The sequence below is a fragment of the Coffea arabica genome, chromosome 11c (assembly GCF_036785885.1).
Source record: "Coffea arabica cultivar ET-39 chromosome 11c, Coffea Arabica ET-39 HiFi, whole genome shotgun sequence".
In the NCBI taxonomy this organism is placed as follows: Eukaryota; Viridiplantae; Streptophyta; class Magnoliopsida; order Gentianales; family Rubiaceae; genus Coffea; species Coffea arabica.
Genome location: NC_092330.1, coordinates 42,630,728 through 42,649,143, shown reverse-complemented (window position 1 = coordinate 42,649,143; position 18,416 = coordinate 42,630,728). Strand labels below are relative to the sequence as shown.

Below are 18,416 nucleotides of genomic sequence, written 5' to 3'. Positions count from 1 at the left end.
ATTGGGTTGGAGGAGTTTTAATTAGAATGGAATTGTTAATTGGAGGAGTATTAATTGGAGTGAGAAGGTGTGTGAGAGGAGGAGTGTTAGTTGGAATGGTATTCTTATTTGATGAAACTAGAAAAATGGAATTGAGAGTGGGAAGGTGTGCAGAACCTTGTTGCTAAAAACCCCTTCTCAAATTTATATAAATATAGATATCTTTAGCCCATGGTGCAAAAAAGAAAATAAAAGAAAATTGAAAGTTAGTGGTTGGGTGAGGATCGAATTGGATTATTTCCTCCACTCCTTTTACAATTTCGTGCCTTGCTGCTTTATTCTTACGTTCTTCTTTTTGTCACGTCGTTTACTGTTTTTGTCCCCCTACTAGTCACAAATTAAAGGCTCCACACACACACACACACACGAAAAAAAAATAGAAAAAGAAGAGAGTTACATTTATTGGATCATCAGAATGGGTAAATTGTCAGGTGAGAATAGTGGGGCTATTAAGATAATTGAGATTCTTGCTACGCCGTATTGGTAGAATTTTCTTGATAAATTATTCTATTTTCTAGGTTAATTATTGTGAACTAGAGTAAATATTACTAATTTTGATCGATGGACAACTGGAAATTAAGAACAAAGATAAGAGTACTAGGTTAATAAGATCGTTTTACACGCTATGATACAACTTCAGAAGCACAGCCAATAGGAGAATAAATTTTCCCTAATGGAGGAAGAACAAGTTGGAATTTGATAGAGAATAATAATTGTACTCTTTACACTTGAGTAGAAAATTCGATCGGTTGAGACCTGAAAGATACAGCTAATGAAAAAAAAAAAGGCCTTTCTAAAATTGTTTGCTCCATGTTTGCCAATATATATATATATATATATATATATATATATATATATATATATATATATTCAGGAGAAACGAGGAGTTTCTTGAAATCAACTCTGAGATTAACAGAGTTGAGTTGTTCATTTTGGCTACGTGGGTATATTCATATTACCTCTGTTCTCTGCCAGTATTGCTTTAACAGGCTAATTATTCTTCTTTCTTCAAGTTGTGAAGTGGATGACATTTTAACAGCAAAACATAGCTTTTATTCAAAACTTAAAACTAGCTTTTGTCTCCTTAATTTGGTAAAAATTTCGTGAAGTACTGGCATTTACATAGCACTCGAAATACTGGATGCTCCTACTCGATCATTACTGTCAGCAGTCTTTTGTTCGTTTCTGGATTTTTGGATAACTTTAGAGTGGGGACTGAGAATTTTCTAAAGCGTACAAGTTTCGATTTCAAAATGTCATAAATGAAAAACATGGAAGTGTTTGAAGTGCTCGTTAGTCACCAATATCTGTTATTTTGTTGCGCATATATACATACATATATATATATATATATATGTGTGTGTGTGTGTATATATTTACGTTTTTGTTGGAAAATCTGTTTTCGTGAAAAATATATAGGAAACCATAGAGGGGCCATTTTATTATGGATTTTTTTTTAAAAAAAAAATTGTGCTTTAAAGCAGTAAAAAGAAAAATTGGATTCACGGAACACGCTGGAAACACCCTTCTATTATTCATTCAACTTTTTACAACCTTACAATATTCATTCATCTGTCCACAGCCTTACGAAAGGTGATCTGTAGAACTAACTATAGGTACCTGAACCCGTTGGTTAAAAATCAATGAAGGGTCAAAACCTGTATTTATGGATCATCCTCTCTAGTTCTTCCCTGTCGGCTCCCACAAGCTTATCGACTTCTTTTCCATTCTTCATGAACACGAAAGTTGGCATAGCCTGTACCCCGAACTCTTTGGCCACATCCTGTAGTTGCAATAAATTTTCATGTCAGTAGACTAGCAGTATAAATGTACTTTTCTATCCGAAATTTTGTAGTAAGAAAGGCAACATACAGCTAGCTCGTCGACATCAATCTTGAAGAACACAACATCTGTATATGTTGTAGAAAACTCTTTGACAATTGGTTCCATATATCCACAAGGTCCACACCATGAAGCTGAGAAATCAATCACCATCTTCAAACAATATTCAACTACTACCCATCAGTTAATGAAGGACGTACTAGCTAGTGTTACAAAACAAATATGAGCAACCATAAAGAAAGCTGTATTAGATCATACATAAATTGTATTGCAGAAGAATTTACCAGTTTGTCAGTTCCTTTGGATTCTTCATAGTGGACCCTCCATTTTTTGGTGGAATGGATTTCGATGACCTTAGACCTGTTAGCTCCTGTAGACCAATAGGCTCCCATTTTCTCTTTCCCAAAGTACCAGCCTAAACTCACTTCTTTTGTTTAACTTGGTACTTGAATGGGGCTGCTCCTCTATATATATTACTTGATGATGAAGGAAAAGGAAAAAAATAAATAAAAAAGAACCTCTTTGATGATCAATTGTGTTAGGAATATGTTCTAAGATGCAGCGGAACATTTTTGGTGTAAATCACTGAGTTAAAAATAGGAAGATCTGATGCTTATGCAAATCCTTTTCTAAATCAAAACATTTCACTCGACATAAAGATAGAAGCACTCTTAACCTTCTACTTTTTCAATGCATTGTACATCACTTCTTTATTCTAATATTCTCCCTTTCTGCATATCTTTTACCGTCACTAACTAGTTGTGAACAAGAGAAGAATTATAAGTACAATTCGAACGACTGAGAAATATATATAAGAATTCTTGCAGTGGATACCATATTGGTTCCTATGCTATTCGCGTTCTCTTGCTAAGTGGGAGGAAAAGGGATGCTTTTTATGTTCCTATCTCGCATTCGATTCCATCTAAGACCATATGATTTTCATGCTGTAATGTTGACATTTTCAAAAAATATACTAGATTCGATTTTCATGCTGTAATGTTGACATTTTTAAAATATGCTAGATTTGAAGGAGATTACCAGTATGCTAGGGAAAAACGCCTCGACAGAGTCCATCAAACAGTTCAATATGTAAGTCAAAAACTCAATTCTGATCCAAAAGTTTAACCTATTAGGTTTTAAACCCTTACTTACATATTAAGTGCTATTTTTTCATCTCTCAAATTAATGTGGGACATAATTATTTACTCATGAATCTAACAAATCTCCCCCTTTATGGGTAACCCCTCCTATTAAACCCAAGTGAACCTAACAAATCTCTCCTCCCTTCATGAATAACCCCTCTCATTAAATCCTAATTTATAATTTCTTCTCCGAACCCACTTTAATACTCAACGCCACTTTAACACCTAAGGTTAGCTAACTGGATTACTGGGTTTTATTGGACCCTTGCCCACCAATTTACAAGCTCTTCTCACCTTGTCAACTAATTTACAAGTTTTTTTTTTTAAACTCACTTTAATACTCAATACAAACCCATCTTAACATCTAAGGTCACCTCTACTCCTAATTATGGACCCACTCTTTTTTGAAATCCAAACTGAATTTTTTGAATCCTTGCTAACTCTTGACTTCTTGGTCTAACACCAATCGGATCCTTGTCAAACCCATGGCGCACTTGGTCCAACAGAAGCCAAACTCCCCAGCACTTTGACATTTTAGTCCGCCATCAAGAAAAAATTTTCACCGGTTCAGCTTCGAGAAGAATCCACTTGTCCATGAGTAACCCAATATATAAGAAAAAAGTGTCTCAAAAGAGTCTACCAAAGATCTCAATATGTAAATTAGGAACCCAACTCTGACCCAAAAACTAAAGTTATTAGGTCTCGAACCTTTACTTACATATTAAGTGCTCTTTTTCCATCTCTCAAATCAATGTGGACATAATCTAATACAGTAAATAATGGTGCATTGCTAATTCTTAGGGATGGCAACGGGGCAGGTTTGGGGCGGGAGATCACTCCCTCGTCCCTCATCCCTCGTCCCGTTGCCAAAAAACTCCCCCTGCCCCTGCCTCTGTCCTCCCACCCCTCGCCTCGCCATACTTCCCCCATGGGTGCTTGCAGGTGATAATTTGATTTTTTTTCTAGAAGCATTTATTCAACATATCGAAGCTAAATTCAAAAAATAAAATAAAATAAGGAGTTGAAAAAAGTGAAATATGAAATATGAAACAAGAAAAGTGTTGATATAATTATATAAAACACCAAAAAAATTTAGAAACTCAATCGAATTCTATAGATAACATTGGGAAATACTCATAAAATGAGTAACATACTTGTGCCAAATATCAACTAAGAATTTGGATAGAAATTGGATAAAGGTTATATTTAGTTGTCAAATATTCTAAATTTATTATTATTAGATTATATAATATATTATATTTATTTATATTAATAAATTGAAGTGGAGGATAAGACGGGGGATGGGGCGGGAGCATTGTCCCCCATCCCTCCCCCCGTCCCATTTAAAACGGGAGAGAAAAATTCCCCCATCCCCGTCCCATTATTTCCCCGCAGGACGAGCACCCACCCCCATTGCCATCTCTACTAATTCCATGCATAATAATACTTGAATGAGGTACGCGGTTATCTGGCAAATTAGACGACACCATCTTCGAACAAAATAATGAGAGGATACCATGGAAATATATATTATGAATACTACAATGTTTATTGTTTAACGGGAGCCACTTCTCAATGGAGTTGAGGTAAAACTTTTGTCCCAAGAAAAAAGGTCTTTAGAAAGTAAAACCAACTTCGGAAGATATCATCAACCATCAGTGAAAAAATTAATCTTTGGAATATTTGTACATCACAAAACTACCCAACTAATATTATTTAGTCACTCAAAAAATGCCTATTTTATCGAGAAAATTAATAAAATTTCTCTGCCAATATAGAATGTTAGTGAATTATCTGCAAGATGATAGTTTTTCATTTTTATTTCCTGATTTCAATAGTTTTATGAGTATTGTGATATATCAATTTTGAAAGTTTTTCATTTTCATTTACAGATTTTATTATTTATATGAGTATTGTGGCATCCAACTTTCACCCTGGATGATATTGTTAATATGGTCACTAAAAGTTTTATCCTTATATTTCGCTCTCAAAAATTTCCAAGATATAAGGTTGAAATCTAGCTCAAAATGATGCAATTTTCTCTAGAATTCAAAGTTGAAATAGTGAAGATAACTTTAGAACAAGCATTTGTGCCTAGCGTAGGAAAGATTAATTCTCATCTATATTCATACTTCTTTTTGAGGGAAAGAAACAAGTTTTTTCGAGAGGAAAATGGAAGGGACAAAAAAAATAAAATACGAAAATATTTGTGCCTAGCGTCAGAGCGTGCTCAGCTCCTTCCTTTGTTCATGCAAATTCACATATTTTCTCCGATCTCAATTCAATATTGTCCAAAAAATAAACAGCGTTGTGATTAAATTTGTAAATTTCCGTAATCCAGGACTACTCCTAGTCCAAATTAATCTAGCTATTAGTATCCGAGTCGTATTGCAGTAGCTACATACAATTTTAGATCAGTTCGAAATCAAGAGATAAAGATGGAACCCCAACAAAATCTTGAAAAAATCTCGAAATTTTCTCTCGTCACGGACCCTATATTAACCAAAATTCGTAAACCCTTTTTGTTTCCAAATACAACCCTTCTTCCCTGACTATCGCCCCACACTTCTCTGATCAAAAGAGTCTTGAGAAATCATGGCATCTGGCCACGAAAGCTTCCCGCAAATAGAGGCCTCAGCCGATACGTCGACTGCTGTTAACGTTATTACCAGTCCCGGTGCCCATGCCTGCGCCCATCATCTGAGGAAAGACCATGAAAATGTCTTGTCTGGACTGAACAACACTAGCACGACATTGTCCAGCCCTAGTGATTCAAGACTCGTGGACAATGGTAACAAAAACCACAATGTCGTCAAGGACGATGATGATGCTTACAACAACGACGCTATAGATCGTGACAAGGACTACTTTGATACTTTTCCACCGGGGTATCGCTTCTGTCCGATGGATAGTGAACTCATTGTTTGTTACCTGAAGAAAAAGATTCTGGGCGAGCTTTTACCCAGGAATCAGATTAGAGAAGTTAATCTTTATCGCCAGAACCCTGATACAATATCAGGTTTTTCTTTTTCGTTCTTTTTTAATAATTTTTCTATTTTTCCTCAAGTACGCTTTTTTACTATATAATTGATTTCGCCATAACCCTGATTGTTATGCATGCATCAGGTTGGTCTAAATCGAAGTTCATTCGATTGACATGCACTTACTTTTGTGATGATATCTGGCATGGGGTTTTAGGGGTTTTACTTTAAGGGTTTTAGGGTTTCTGTTTTAATTAAGTTTTTACAGTGGATAATTATTAGTGCTTATTTATACATGTGTCCAACTTTACTTGTTCGTAGGCCTTGTTTATCACTGGCATGTTTGCTGCTGTATCTGGTCTAGCGACGTTGTATTCGCATTAACTACTATTCCTGTTCAATAAATAAATACATGCGTTTAATTCCCTCCTATCAAAGTTTTGAATTCTTGCAAACATGCATTACTATTTTGTTATTATACCCGAGAGAGTACTAGGGAAGTTGTGGACCATTAGTTCTCCGGCAGATTTATTTAGTCCCCTTTTTAGTCTATTTACGTGCTTTACTATATATCTTAATCCCTTTCTCTTTTCCACTTTAGGTCACAATCCTTGTTTGCTTCTGAGGTTTCTGACCGTGTTAAGAGCTTACTACATTCACGTTTAGTTTTAGATGTTGTCTTCTAAATTATTTCACTGACAAGAAAAGTGAAGATTTTTCCTTTTTTCTTTTAGGTGTTTGAAATTTTATCCCTGACAGTTACACACTTAATTACCTGATTTTTTTTTTTTTTTGTTTTGCGAGAGTGATCATGCACTTTACTTGTATACCACACTAAGAAAAATACAGATTTCTCTTCCATGTGGACCTTTTTATGCTACCAATTGTGTATGATAGGAAGATTTTCTACCGCAATTTTCTTTTTTAAAAATCTTTCTTGTTTTATCTTCTCTATTTTAGGGAGATATCCAAGCATGGGCGATAATCAATGGTTCTTTTTCACACCGAGGGATAAAAAGTATTTGAACGGTAGTCGTCCAAATCGGGCTGCCGGTACCGGTTATTGGAAGGCCACTGGGGCAGACAAGAATATCCACTGCAATGGTGTCACTGTTGGTGTTAGGAAGACATTGGTTTTTTATGAAGGCAGACCTCCCAAAGGTGTGAAGACAAGTTGGATTATGCACGAATACAGGGTTTTAGGACATCATAAAAGCAAGAGTGCAAATGACATGAGGGTAGGTAACATTTACATAATTCTTAATCTTTTCCTTGAGTAAGTACTTATTAACCTTCCTTTTCTAATGTTATATATATATGTCGTACGTAATTGTTCTTCATTGATACTATTGTTTATTCTTTGGATCTAACGTGTTATTCTTGTAGCTTGATGATTATGTCCTGTGCAAGATTTATAAAAAGAATCACAAATCTTTCAAAGCTCGGCAAAGGAATGATGAAAATCCTGGTTCATTTAATCAAAGCAATGATGGAAATCCTGATGATGAACTAGTCCAACAAGATGAACTTGGAGAAGAAAAGGGCAGTTTATTTGATCCTCCTCCCGGTAGCAATGAACAAAGTGGCTGCCCTTACACTTACCAAGCTAACTACACCTATCCTCATTTGGAATCTTTTTATCAATATCCGCCATCAGAGCAATTTCCAATGCTTGCGGGCATTCAACCACTATCCATCGAACCTGCAACAAATCCAGACATTGCCAAATACATCAGTAATTTTCCACCGCACTACTATCATCACGGGGCCAAACCGATCAGCAGTTTTATACATCCATCTTTGTTCCTTCCAATACCTCCTGTCAATCCAGCTTCGTACCCTCCCACACTTACCATCAATGCCCCAAACTTAAAAGGCGGTACATCAGTTTTTAATCCTGTTGGAGGAGGAAATATTGGTGATATGGTGGTACAAGATAATTTGGATTTACCGATGGACTTCACTGATTATGGTAATACAAATTCTGTGGATCCTTACCTTGACTTGGACAAACTCTCCTCGCATGGCTTTGAAAGTCCTTCGATGCCTCAAGATTCGCGTGGCTCCCAAGATTCTTGAAGCAATATAGATCATCTTTATATTGACGATATATTGGTTAGGAGTATATATGGCTACTATTAGCAAACATTATCATTATTGACTCTATTTTCAGTTATTTTTACTTTGTTTTTCAGTTGCCACATTTTTTTTCATGGACAGTGCTGTAGTGCCTATCTATATCTATATGTATTGAGGAAGGGGTTTTTATCAGAGACCCTCTAAATGGCTTCTAAACTTCTCATTCTTTTTTCTAGATTTTTGTATTTATTTTAATACATAAAGTGGGTTATAACTAACCCTATCACCAATCAAATTTAAAATTTAAAACATTTCCACTATCTACTTCATAAACTGTTTATACTTTGTTATTTATACTTTAAATCCTTTTTACTCCATAATTAAAGACAAATGCTTATTCGTATGCTATTTTAATACAATGTTACATTTTTATAATTAAAAAATATTTATCCCCAAACTAACCCTATAACCACCCCTACAAATGAGTTTTGCAAATTACAATCACGTTTCAAAAAAATCACAAATGTACAACTAAATGTAAAGTTGAAGGGTAAAGTGCAGCTAAATATAAAGTTAAGGGGGTGTTGAACTTCAACCCATCACGTTTTCGATTGCCTTGTGTTATTTATAATTTTACAACAATTAAAACTTCCATAAGACCATAAGAAAAGATAACAAATATAACATCCATTCATGCTTTCTTATTAATTTAAATAAGTAAGATTATTTACACTCAATTTTTGTTATTCACACTCCAATAATCATTTTGATCATATAAGTTTCAATAATTAGACTATATGATAAAATAAATGATGGAATTACAAATAATAAAAAATTGAGTGCAAATAACATTTTCTTAAGTAAGAAGTGGCTCCCATGCCTTTCTAATTTAAAAAAGTAGTAGCTCCGCTTATATAGGAATTTGGTTTGAAGTTTATTAGTGGGAGGGTAAATAAAAATAAAATATTGCCAAACTTAGTAAAAGTAAAAAAGTAAATGATAATATTTTTTCTTTAAACTTAGCATTCCTAAGTAAAAGGGCAAAATTAAATAGAAAACAAAAAGGAAATAATGTCGTGGATTTAAAAAATCAAGAATGGTACCATTCATGAAATCTAAATTATGAAATCACTAAATAAAAAACAAAGTACCACTGGCCTTTTGAAATATTCATTTTTGATAAAAAATAATGATAATAACAACACCAGTTCTACCAAAAAATTTTAAAAAAGTAATATTATAGTTTAAGAGAAAGATGTAGAACATTCAACCTTAAAATACTACTTAATTTGTAATTTAACATTAGATTTGAATAAGAGTGTAAAACCCAAACACTAATGATAACTTTTGATATCATTAGTTATTTTATGTATTCTTATTACTGTCTTCATATATAAATATGTATTTGCTATGTTAAAATATATATATATATATATATATATATATATATGAATTGATTGTAGTACTTGAGGATATTATAGATATTGTCAGTTTTTCGTTTCCATTTTTAGATACTAATAATTGCAACCATTGTAATTAATTTTTAATTTTATATTTTTATTATGATAGGTAAAGTTAAATATATTGAATCGTAGGAATATGAATTTATATGTTAGGTATAGGGGGAGGAGCGAGGGAAGAAAATGGTGAGGTGTTAAAAAGTAGCAGGAAAGGTTGAAGAAGAAATATGGATTACAGGGATTGCAGGGATATGACAGAGATGACAAAAAAATAATAATAATAGAAAGGGTGGTACCATGGTAGAAGGTATAAAAGTCGTAGGAGGCATCTGATGACTAACTGGCGTATAAGAAAAGAGAGAAATGATAGTGATTTTTAATAATTTTAAGAACACTAAAAACACATAGTACGGAGAATTTTCTTTAAAATATACGTTAAAGTTTATGAAAAATGTTAATCGAAATACATTCAACAAATTTAGGGGCACAAGATAGGAGAAAGATCTTTTTTTTTTTCTAAAAATGGAAGAAAATAAATTGGTTATAATTTATTTTTTTGTATTACAAGTTTTGATATATGGGTATAACATAGTAATATGTTTTGTTGGATATTGATAAATTGACTTTTTTTTAGAAAACTCTTCTCACCTTACCACCCAACCTAACTCTCTCCTTAAATGCGTTAACAATTCTTTTATCATGTAAATCATTATAAATTATAATTTTTTTCAAGATATTAAGCATGCATTTCTTTAAAAATTTTATTATATATATTTATTATTTTGTAACACAATATATAAATATATAAAATATTATTTTGATTTGAAATATAACCCGTGCATAGCACGGGTCAAAACACTAGTAGTTATGGTAACGATGTTAGGGAAACCTACTATTACAGGTTTCTATTACCTTTAGTGACAAATCGAATTTTTTAGTGACTTTTTAAATATTATATTAAAATAATTAATATTAACTTTAGTAAGTTTTTAATTAAAACGAGTAAGTATATACCTAAAAGATAAGTTTTAGTCAAAAATAGAAATTTACCCTTTCAGTAATTTAATTTACTTATTATTTGACAAATGTTACTTTTGTTTAATTAAAACTTATTAATACTAAAAGTAAAAAAATTACATATTAAAATAAGAAAATAATCGATTTCTAAAACGGTTTGGGTTTCCACATCTCTCTAAAGTTGCTTCCCTTCTTTTTATTATCTTCTCACCTCACGGAAAATTGTAGAAATTTTTCCCTGGAAAAGGAAGGAGTACGATCATCATCTTATGGAACGGGATTAGCTTTTGCTAAAATTTAGAAAATTGATCAAGCGGGCTAAGCAATTCTATCTTCAGGCTAAACTCTTCTGGTAGGTTTCATGCCTCAGTCTCTATTTCTGCCTTCTACTAAGCATTGATTCTCATTTCGGTCAATCAATTGGCCTACCTAGGCGTGGAGGAAAAGCTAAATATGCTTTATAGATAGCACAGGTTCAGGAGAAAGGGTTTCCCCTCTATCAGACACAACAAAAGGGTTAGCAACGGTGGTAGCCAACCAAAGAGCATATGAAAAATAGCGGTGACGAGGTTAGACCATCATGTTCTCTTGAAATCGTTTGTTTATATTGCTGTAATTTATTTATATTTCATTTGTTTTGTTTGTCAAGATTTTCTTGTGAAATCAGGGCTGAGAATTTGAAGAATTTATTGCAATTTTGGGGTTGAAATTGTCCATTGAAACATCTAGGAAATGGTTGTAGTTTTGATTGTTTACGAGTAAAATATGCTTAATAGCCATATGAAACATCTAGGAAAGGACTTGAGACTAGGTGTTTAAGTTAAATGTGATTAATTTGGGAATGCATATAAGATGTTCGGTGAAATGTCAAAGAGAAATTTGACTTGGTGGTTTTGATTTTCAGTTTGGCGGACAAAATACAATTGATTCTTAAACATTTTAATATTTTTGATGATAATAAGCTTTTTGATAACTACCATTGACTTTGTCTCTAATAATTTCGTAAGCACGTTCCTGGCATATATACATAATCATAATTTATAGTCTTTTAGGGTCAACTTTCAGAAGCAGTCAAATGGTTCGATATCTGTAAGAACATTCATAAAAGAGCATGAAGGCAAAATACGCAATGACATAATCAATTTTGTCTTCTTGAATTCCTCTAAAAGAAGGAATTTTGTCTTCTTTAATGAACGGAAAACTGATGTTGCAGACAAGTTTTTGCTGCTTATAGGTTTCCTTTGCATAAGAACTAGGCAATCTCTTTCAGGCATTTGTAGGTTGTACTAGGCTCTCTTCTGCAACTTTCGACCAATCCTATTTGCAAAAATTTTTTTTTGAGTCGCATGTTCTTTGAGAAAATCAACTTTGTTCAATATTTGAGAAGCTCACTTATATATTTCCTAAGACAGGAAACGCATGGTACAAAGTACATCTTGCTAAACAAATACGCAATCAATGTGCCTACTTGTACTTTCATTTATTTCATCTTCAGTATAGAAGAACAAACAAATAAAAAAAATGACATAATCAATCTTATGCAATAATGAAACATTTTGAAATGTATTTACTTCCAGTTGAATTATTCCGTGGATGACCATACAAAATAACCCTTAACATTTACTTCATCACTACAAAAGGATGAAAAATACCATAAATAATTACCTGAAGGAAGAATAGCACATATTCTGCTATTGTTCTATTGTTATGTAGTTGTTCTTGGCTATCCAACCTAACAGCTTCATAATAATTCTTCCAAAATTTAAATGAAAGGAGCAGTCTATCTTTGAGAGCCACAATTTTGCTTACTCAATTGTTAATCGAGTATTCAAAAGGTGATTTTGAATATATCTTATTCTGGTAGTATCCACTCGAGATTTTAGGAGTGTTAAACTTGTATCATTTTTTTAAACAACAGCAGCAGAACAAGGTGAAATTATTGTCAGATACAATAGCTAGAGTTGTAAGACTTTCTTTGCCTTATCTTGTAAAGGGGCCAAAAAGGAGTTAATGGATAGTAACTGGTTTCAGATCATTCCTCCTGGTCAGTTAATATATAGCTTGTTTTTATTTTTGTCTCGAGACATGCAATATAATTGTGCTGTATTTGCATTTGAATAGGCATTAATGTGGGCATGCAATCCTTCATTAATTCAAAGTCATGTACGAAACACTAGCTTGTTAGGAGACGAAAATCAGGTACATTTTTTTCTTCTTCACGCCTAAGTTTTATGTTACCTATTTGCTATGATTATGTGTTGTTGTGGCCTTTTTTTAATACAAATCTTGTGATGGTTTTGTAGTGAATGAACCAGATTTCAGCCAAGACCATTAAGAAATTTTATTCTTGAGAGGGTACAGATTTTTCAGATGGACTTTGCTAAAAAATTTTAGGATGATTTACGTTTCTCCGAAGGTAGTGTAATGCGTTTTGATTGTAAATCTGAACACAATCTCCTTAGTTTGCAATGATTGGTGTTTACTTGTTTTAATGTGAATACTTTCAACATCCAAGTGCTCTTGGGTTTGTAAACGAGAAATTTCAATTCAAACCGAAGCTTTTGATAGTGATTTCAGAGCCCTTGATTTGCAGGTGATCATAGTCTCAAATCAAGTTACTAGCCTCTTGATTGTTTCAGTTTTCTGAACCCAAAGTCTTTGTGCTCTAAATTCAGTTCTTGGCCATGTAATCTTGTCATGCTTAGATATCCATATCTAGTAACCTGCCGCCTTAATTCTGGTGCGTAAGTATCAGTTATTAAAAGTTAGTAAATTATATAAGATCTGAGGTTGCCATTCTTTGTTTCGGCCAATTTGCATTAGATGGACCTTTGTTTAGTCCAAGTACTAAATAAATTGGTGAGTAGATTATTACTGATGCTCAAAATGAGCCGTTTCATCCTATTTTGAAATACCAGTTTTATATAAAATGTCGTGAGACATGTAGAATTTTGTTGTTTACTTCAAATTGGACTGGCTTACTTGATTTAAGTGCCGTGATTTCCTCAGTAAGCCATTAGTAGAGGTCCAAACAAAATGACAATGGAAGTTTTGAATATGGTTCCCGTGTTGCTCAATATGACTTTTGATATGCTTCACTTTTGTACAAGTTACTGAGCAATGTATGCCTTGATCAGGGAAAAGAAAAGAGTTTGAGCACTTGTCTGTCAACTCTTCTCTCTGTGTGATCAAAGTAAAGAAGTTTATGTGCAGGGCGGCAATCTGTGCCTTATGGTGGGGGAAAAATAAAAGAATTTGAGGACGTGTCTGTCAATCTTTTCTGTGTTTGATCAAACTAGAGAAATTGAGGTGCTTCACAGCTGTCTGTACTTTTATCTCTGTTTCTTTTAAGGGCTTTGAACCTTATGCAGTGATTGTGAATGGAATATGCAAGCAACTCTGTTTAAAGGTGTTCCCTGAGATGTCCACTGTTACTCGTGCTATTGAAATTAGTAACATTGTAGAACCTGTGGAATCCAGGACCAATGAGCCTATTGAATGGGCATGTCTGAAACGGGACCATAAAGTATATGCATTTTTGGCTCAAGGTATTGCCTCCTTCCCAAGAAAAGAATGCTTGTCTGAGGCACTTGGTGCTTCAAGCACTGACAATTACCCAGATGAAAGCATTCAGAATACCCCGGAACCAAGTGACAGGATTGGTCAGAGACCTTCTTACTGGTCGAGCAAGGGTGAAATTGATTCTGCAGTCCCTGAGACATTAACGTATAAATTGATGGCCAAACTCTGTGTGATTACTGAAATCCATATTCAACCATTTCAAGGTTATTTTAGAAGACTTTTCATTTTTGTTTGGGGAGGAGGGGGTTGACGGTGACTTCTTGTTTAAAACCTGTCTCTTTATTGGTAGAAAAACTTGATTTGCATTATCAGTGTACTTTCAGTTTGGTTCCCCCATATATCCAGCAAAGGCTGTAAGATTTTTGATGGGGGATTTGTATTGCTGGTATGGAAGCACAAATGGAGGGAGAAGTGTCTTCAGCTGCACAAGAATCTTGTCATGAAATATTGCTGGTCCAGATTCAGTATTACTAATTAACTGCGTTATAGGAGAATTGTTTGCAAAAGTTCAAGCTGCCAGAACCTGTCCTCTGCATTGGAGGGATTCTGCAAGTCCAGCTATTGGGTAGAGTGCAGAAACAAGAAATAGATAGTTTGTATTACATATGGTGAGTCCTACTTTATTATGATTTTTGTCGCTTGTGTTTGGTGCACAAGCGAGAGGGATTTTTCTCGCATTCACAGGTTTGGTGCAAGTATAAGAGGTTGGGAGCACATGATCCTCAACACATTACCCGGTGCTAGAGGGATTATGGTAAATGACTACGACTACGACGGCGAGGACGATGATTCAGATGACCAGTATAACTAAGTGCTTCTGCTTCTTGCTACGCTTTCTGGTTTTCTTATGCTCTGTTCCTGCTGCCCTTCTGTAAGCTCTGAAGCACAAGATAGAATTTTGGAATTTTGGATTTGTTGGTGGGAACTAGTTTCGACTTTCTTTGTCCATTCATCGTAACCGAGGAAACAATAGTTGTGGGGGTCTCGTAAATACCTTCAATGAATCCGGAAAAAGGCTACCAGCTTTAGGTACTATGAATTCTTTGGCATAAAGAAATCCAAGCGTTACTAGTGCATCAACCTTTCCTACTCTAACTATAATTAATGGCTAATAAAAGTCACCTTGGTACTTATCTCTTGAATTCTTAACTGTTTCAAAATTTAATAAAGAATTTTATCACAACCACAACACTTTTGAATTCAAAACTACAAACAAGCCTATCCTTTTTTTTTTAAATTTTGGGTTAAAGTTAGCAAAAGTTCTACTTATTTGCACCTTTCCTGTTAAAATTAATTTTTGTTGCAATTTCCTATTTTAGTTATCCATTCGACACTAGTACGGGCATAGATACGGATTAAGCAACCAGTTTGAGGAATAATATTTTTTATTAAAAAAAATTAATTTGAATTGAATTAACAATTTGATATTTTCACAAAAAAGTGTCATTTTTTTTGTCCTTTTTCAAAAAAATTTAAGACAACTATATTTTAGTAATTGTTGTCATTGACACTTAATTGAAGTTCATTAAGAATAATTGAAGTTCCGATATCAATACTCTATTCAAATGTAAAAATTCAACCTAAGTAACAAAATAAATGATAGCTAAACAAATGAAATATGCGTTCAATTGATCGTGTTCAAACTACATCTTCTGTTAATAGTTAGTATATATGAAATTGTATTTTCCATTTGTAGAAAATTAATATGCATTTTATATCTACTAACGAATAAATTACCTATGTTTTGAACAAATCAAACCTAAACTTATGGTGTGATATGTATATAGTTGCTTACATTTATACGTATGCCATCATCCTTTCTTTATGATGGAAATTTCTTTTGATTATATTTAGGGGTGGCAATTTGCGATACGACCTGAAAAAATGATATGAACCTAGCACGATATATATTGATTCGGATTGAGGTTTTGCGGGGTCGGGTCAGAATCGAGTCGAATGCGACGAACCCGAAAAGAAAATGGGTCTTATTCGGGTCAAACCGTGGGTGATCCGATACGACCCCCCGATCACCTGTTTATGAATTAAAAATTATTTTACCTAACTAAACTACGTTATTCTTTTTGTTTCAAAGGCATTAATCACTTAATCCTAAATGAATTTATTTAACTTATTTGAAGTTGAAATTATTATATTTAGAAAAATAATTTATTATATTATTTTTTACTTTTATACTGCTTTTATTTATTTTATATTTGGTTTGGAACAAAACACTTTTACGATGTTTTTAATTTATTTTTGATTTGGTTGGGATTATTTATTTAAATTTTTATTACTTGATTATGTAATTAGTCTTGTGTGAATTACAAATTACAGTGGTAAATTAATAAATTAAAATTAAGTTTTGGGTCATTCGGGTCGTCCCGCCAACCCGACAACCTGGAATTTTCAGATTCGGGTCAGATATCCTGACCCGTTTCGGGTTGGGGGGTCAAGTTCGGGTCAGCCAGTTTTCTATTATACCTGGGTCTCAACCCGACCTGTCACTCCGATTTGGACCCGATTGCCACCCCTAATTATATTGTCAAAAAAATAACATATTTTACAAATTATTCCAATTTATTTAGAAAATGTTACTAATTTCATTAGAAATTATGAAATGTAATCATGGTTTATTAATTTTTTACTAAATATAAATACAACATACAAAAGGAAAATATATTTGACTTTGTTTTACTTTGATCAGAAAAACTTGTGGTACAAATAACGAAATAGTGACAAGGGTGCAAATTTCAAATCAACAACCAACGTACACTTAATTACGCTAATTTTTTAGTTGACCAAACTAATATATGCCATAAAGTAACTAGATTTTAGCATTTATAAATTGGCAATTTTAGCAGTTTATGTACCATTCACCTATAAAAATTATGATTATTATAAAATGACATTTTATAATAATTTACATACTATTTGCCAATTAAAAGTAAGTTCGATAAAAAAAATATATGCATATAAATCCATATTGTAAATGATACAAAATATATTTGAATCTCACGAAACTTAATCTATGGGTAAATTTACTATAGTTTTCAAAGATTATGCCACATTAGTACAAATTTAACTTTTATGCTTGTGACCTAGAAAATAAATTTATTAGAACACATAACCTTTGTAAATGATACATACATTTATTAAAATGCTTAAAACACATAACATTGATGAATGATACATACAATCATATATTATACATTTACGTTACCAACAATTACTAACTATAATATTAAGTTTCAATCATTAATAAAAAAATCTTAGCATTATTTTAAATAAACTTTCTACTACTTGTTTCATATAAGTTTCTTTAAGTAAAATAGTAAATTTATGCCATAAACTAGTAAGTCTTGATGATTAACCAAATTTACTATTCTATCAACAGGATTTACTATTAATCCGTGAAAACTTACTATTACTTGAACTAAACTTACTCTCCAAGAAGAAAGTTTCGAATATAGAGTAGTAATTTATTTTTTTTAAAAAAAGTAACTTTCATTTTTATTTCAATTTACTTTTTAAGACATAAATAGGATAACAGATTTCGTTACCATTTTCGATTTATTTTTTATTTGCTTTTAGCGACCATTTGATTATTTGATCGGTCTATCCACTTAAATAGGATAACACTTAAAAATAAGAAAGTAAGTTTTCTATCTAAAATAATAAGTTAACAGTAATAAATTAGTAACTTTTATACTTCAAAAGGTAAGTTGGAATAAATATTAAACTTACTTTTTAAATAAATAATTACTACTTTATTTCCCAAACTTACTTTTTAGAGAGTAAGTTTAATTCAAGTAATAGTAAGCTTTTATACATAAATAGTAACTCTTACTAATAACATGGTAAATTGATTAATAATCCAAACTTACTGATTTATGGGACACATGTGCTATTTTATTTTAAAACATATTTCAAACTAGTATTAGGAAGTTTATTTGAAATAATGATAAGATGTTTTATTAATAATTAATTCTTAGTACCTTAGTTAGTAAGTACTCATAATATACCTATATGATACCTGATTATAGGTATAATTTAAAAAAATTATTTATATATTTTAAAATACTATGAAAAATAGTTTGACTTTTCACATAATCTTGTAAAATATGAAATAAAATTTTGTCGTATTATAAGCTTTTAATCATTTTCAATTTTTGAAAGGTTTGAAAGTTCGAATAACAATAACAACAAATCTTACTAGTTATATATAGAATATTACTTGTTTATATATCAAAATTTTTATAATTTAACACCTATGA

The 18,416-nt window shown here is 32.5% G+C and overlaps 2 protein-coding genes and 1 long non-coding RNA gene across 3 annotated transcripts; 2 read left to right on the top strand and 1 right to left on the bottom strand.

The window, feature by feature from the left end:
• Positions 1 to 1,540: 1,540 nt before the first annotated feature.
• LOC113717150 (thioredoxin H2) lies at positions 1,541 to 2,332 on the bottom strand. The gene is made up of 3 exons (XM_027241818.2): positions 2,166 to 2,332; positions 1,912 to 2,034; positions 1,541 to 1,822 (listed from the first exon to the last, which is right to left on the bottom strand). Exons 1-3 carry the CDS (start codon positions 2,271 to 2,273, stop codon positions 1,691 to 1,693), a joined length of 363 nt encoding a protein of 120 aa, XP_027097619.1. The 5' UTR covers positions 2,274 to 2,332; the 3' UTR covers positions 1,541 to 1,690.
• Positions 2,333 to 10,704: 8,372 nt separating this feature from the next.
• Positions 10,705 to 13,131, top strand: LOC113715442 (uncharacterized). Its single transcript, XR_003453973.2, has 4 exons — positions 10,705 to 10,912; positions 11,025 to 11,129; positions 12,682 to 12,759; positions 12,864 to 13,131. It is a non-coding gene; the product is annotated as an uncharacterized lncRNA (long non-coding RNA).
• Positions 13,132 to 13,819: 688 nt separating this feature from the next.
• On the top strand, positions 13,820 to 15,174 carry LOC113716254 (F-box protein At4g00755-like; the record flags this gene model as incomplete). Its single annotated transcript, XM_072069917.1, has 2 exons — positions 13,820 to 14,345; positions 14,455 to 15,174. Coding segments are annotated over 2 exons (657 nt in total), but the record flags the coding sequence as incomplete, so codon positions are not given.
• Between the last annotated feature and the right edge of the window lie 3,242 nt (positions 15,175 to 18,416).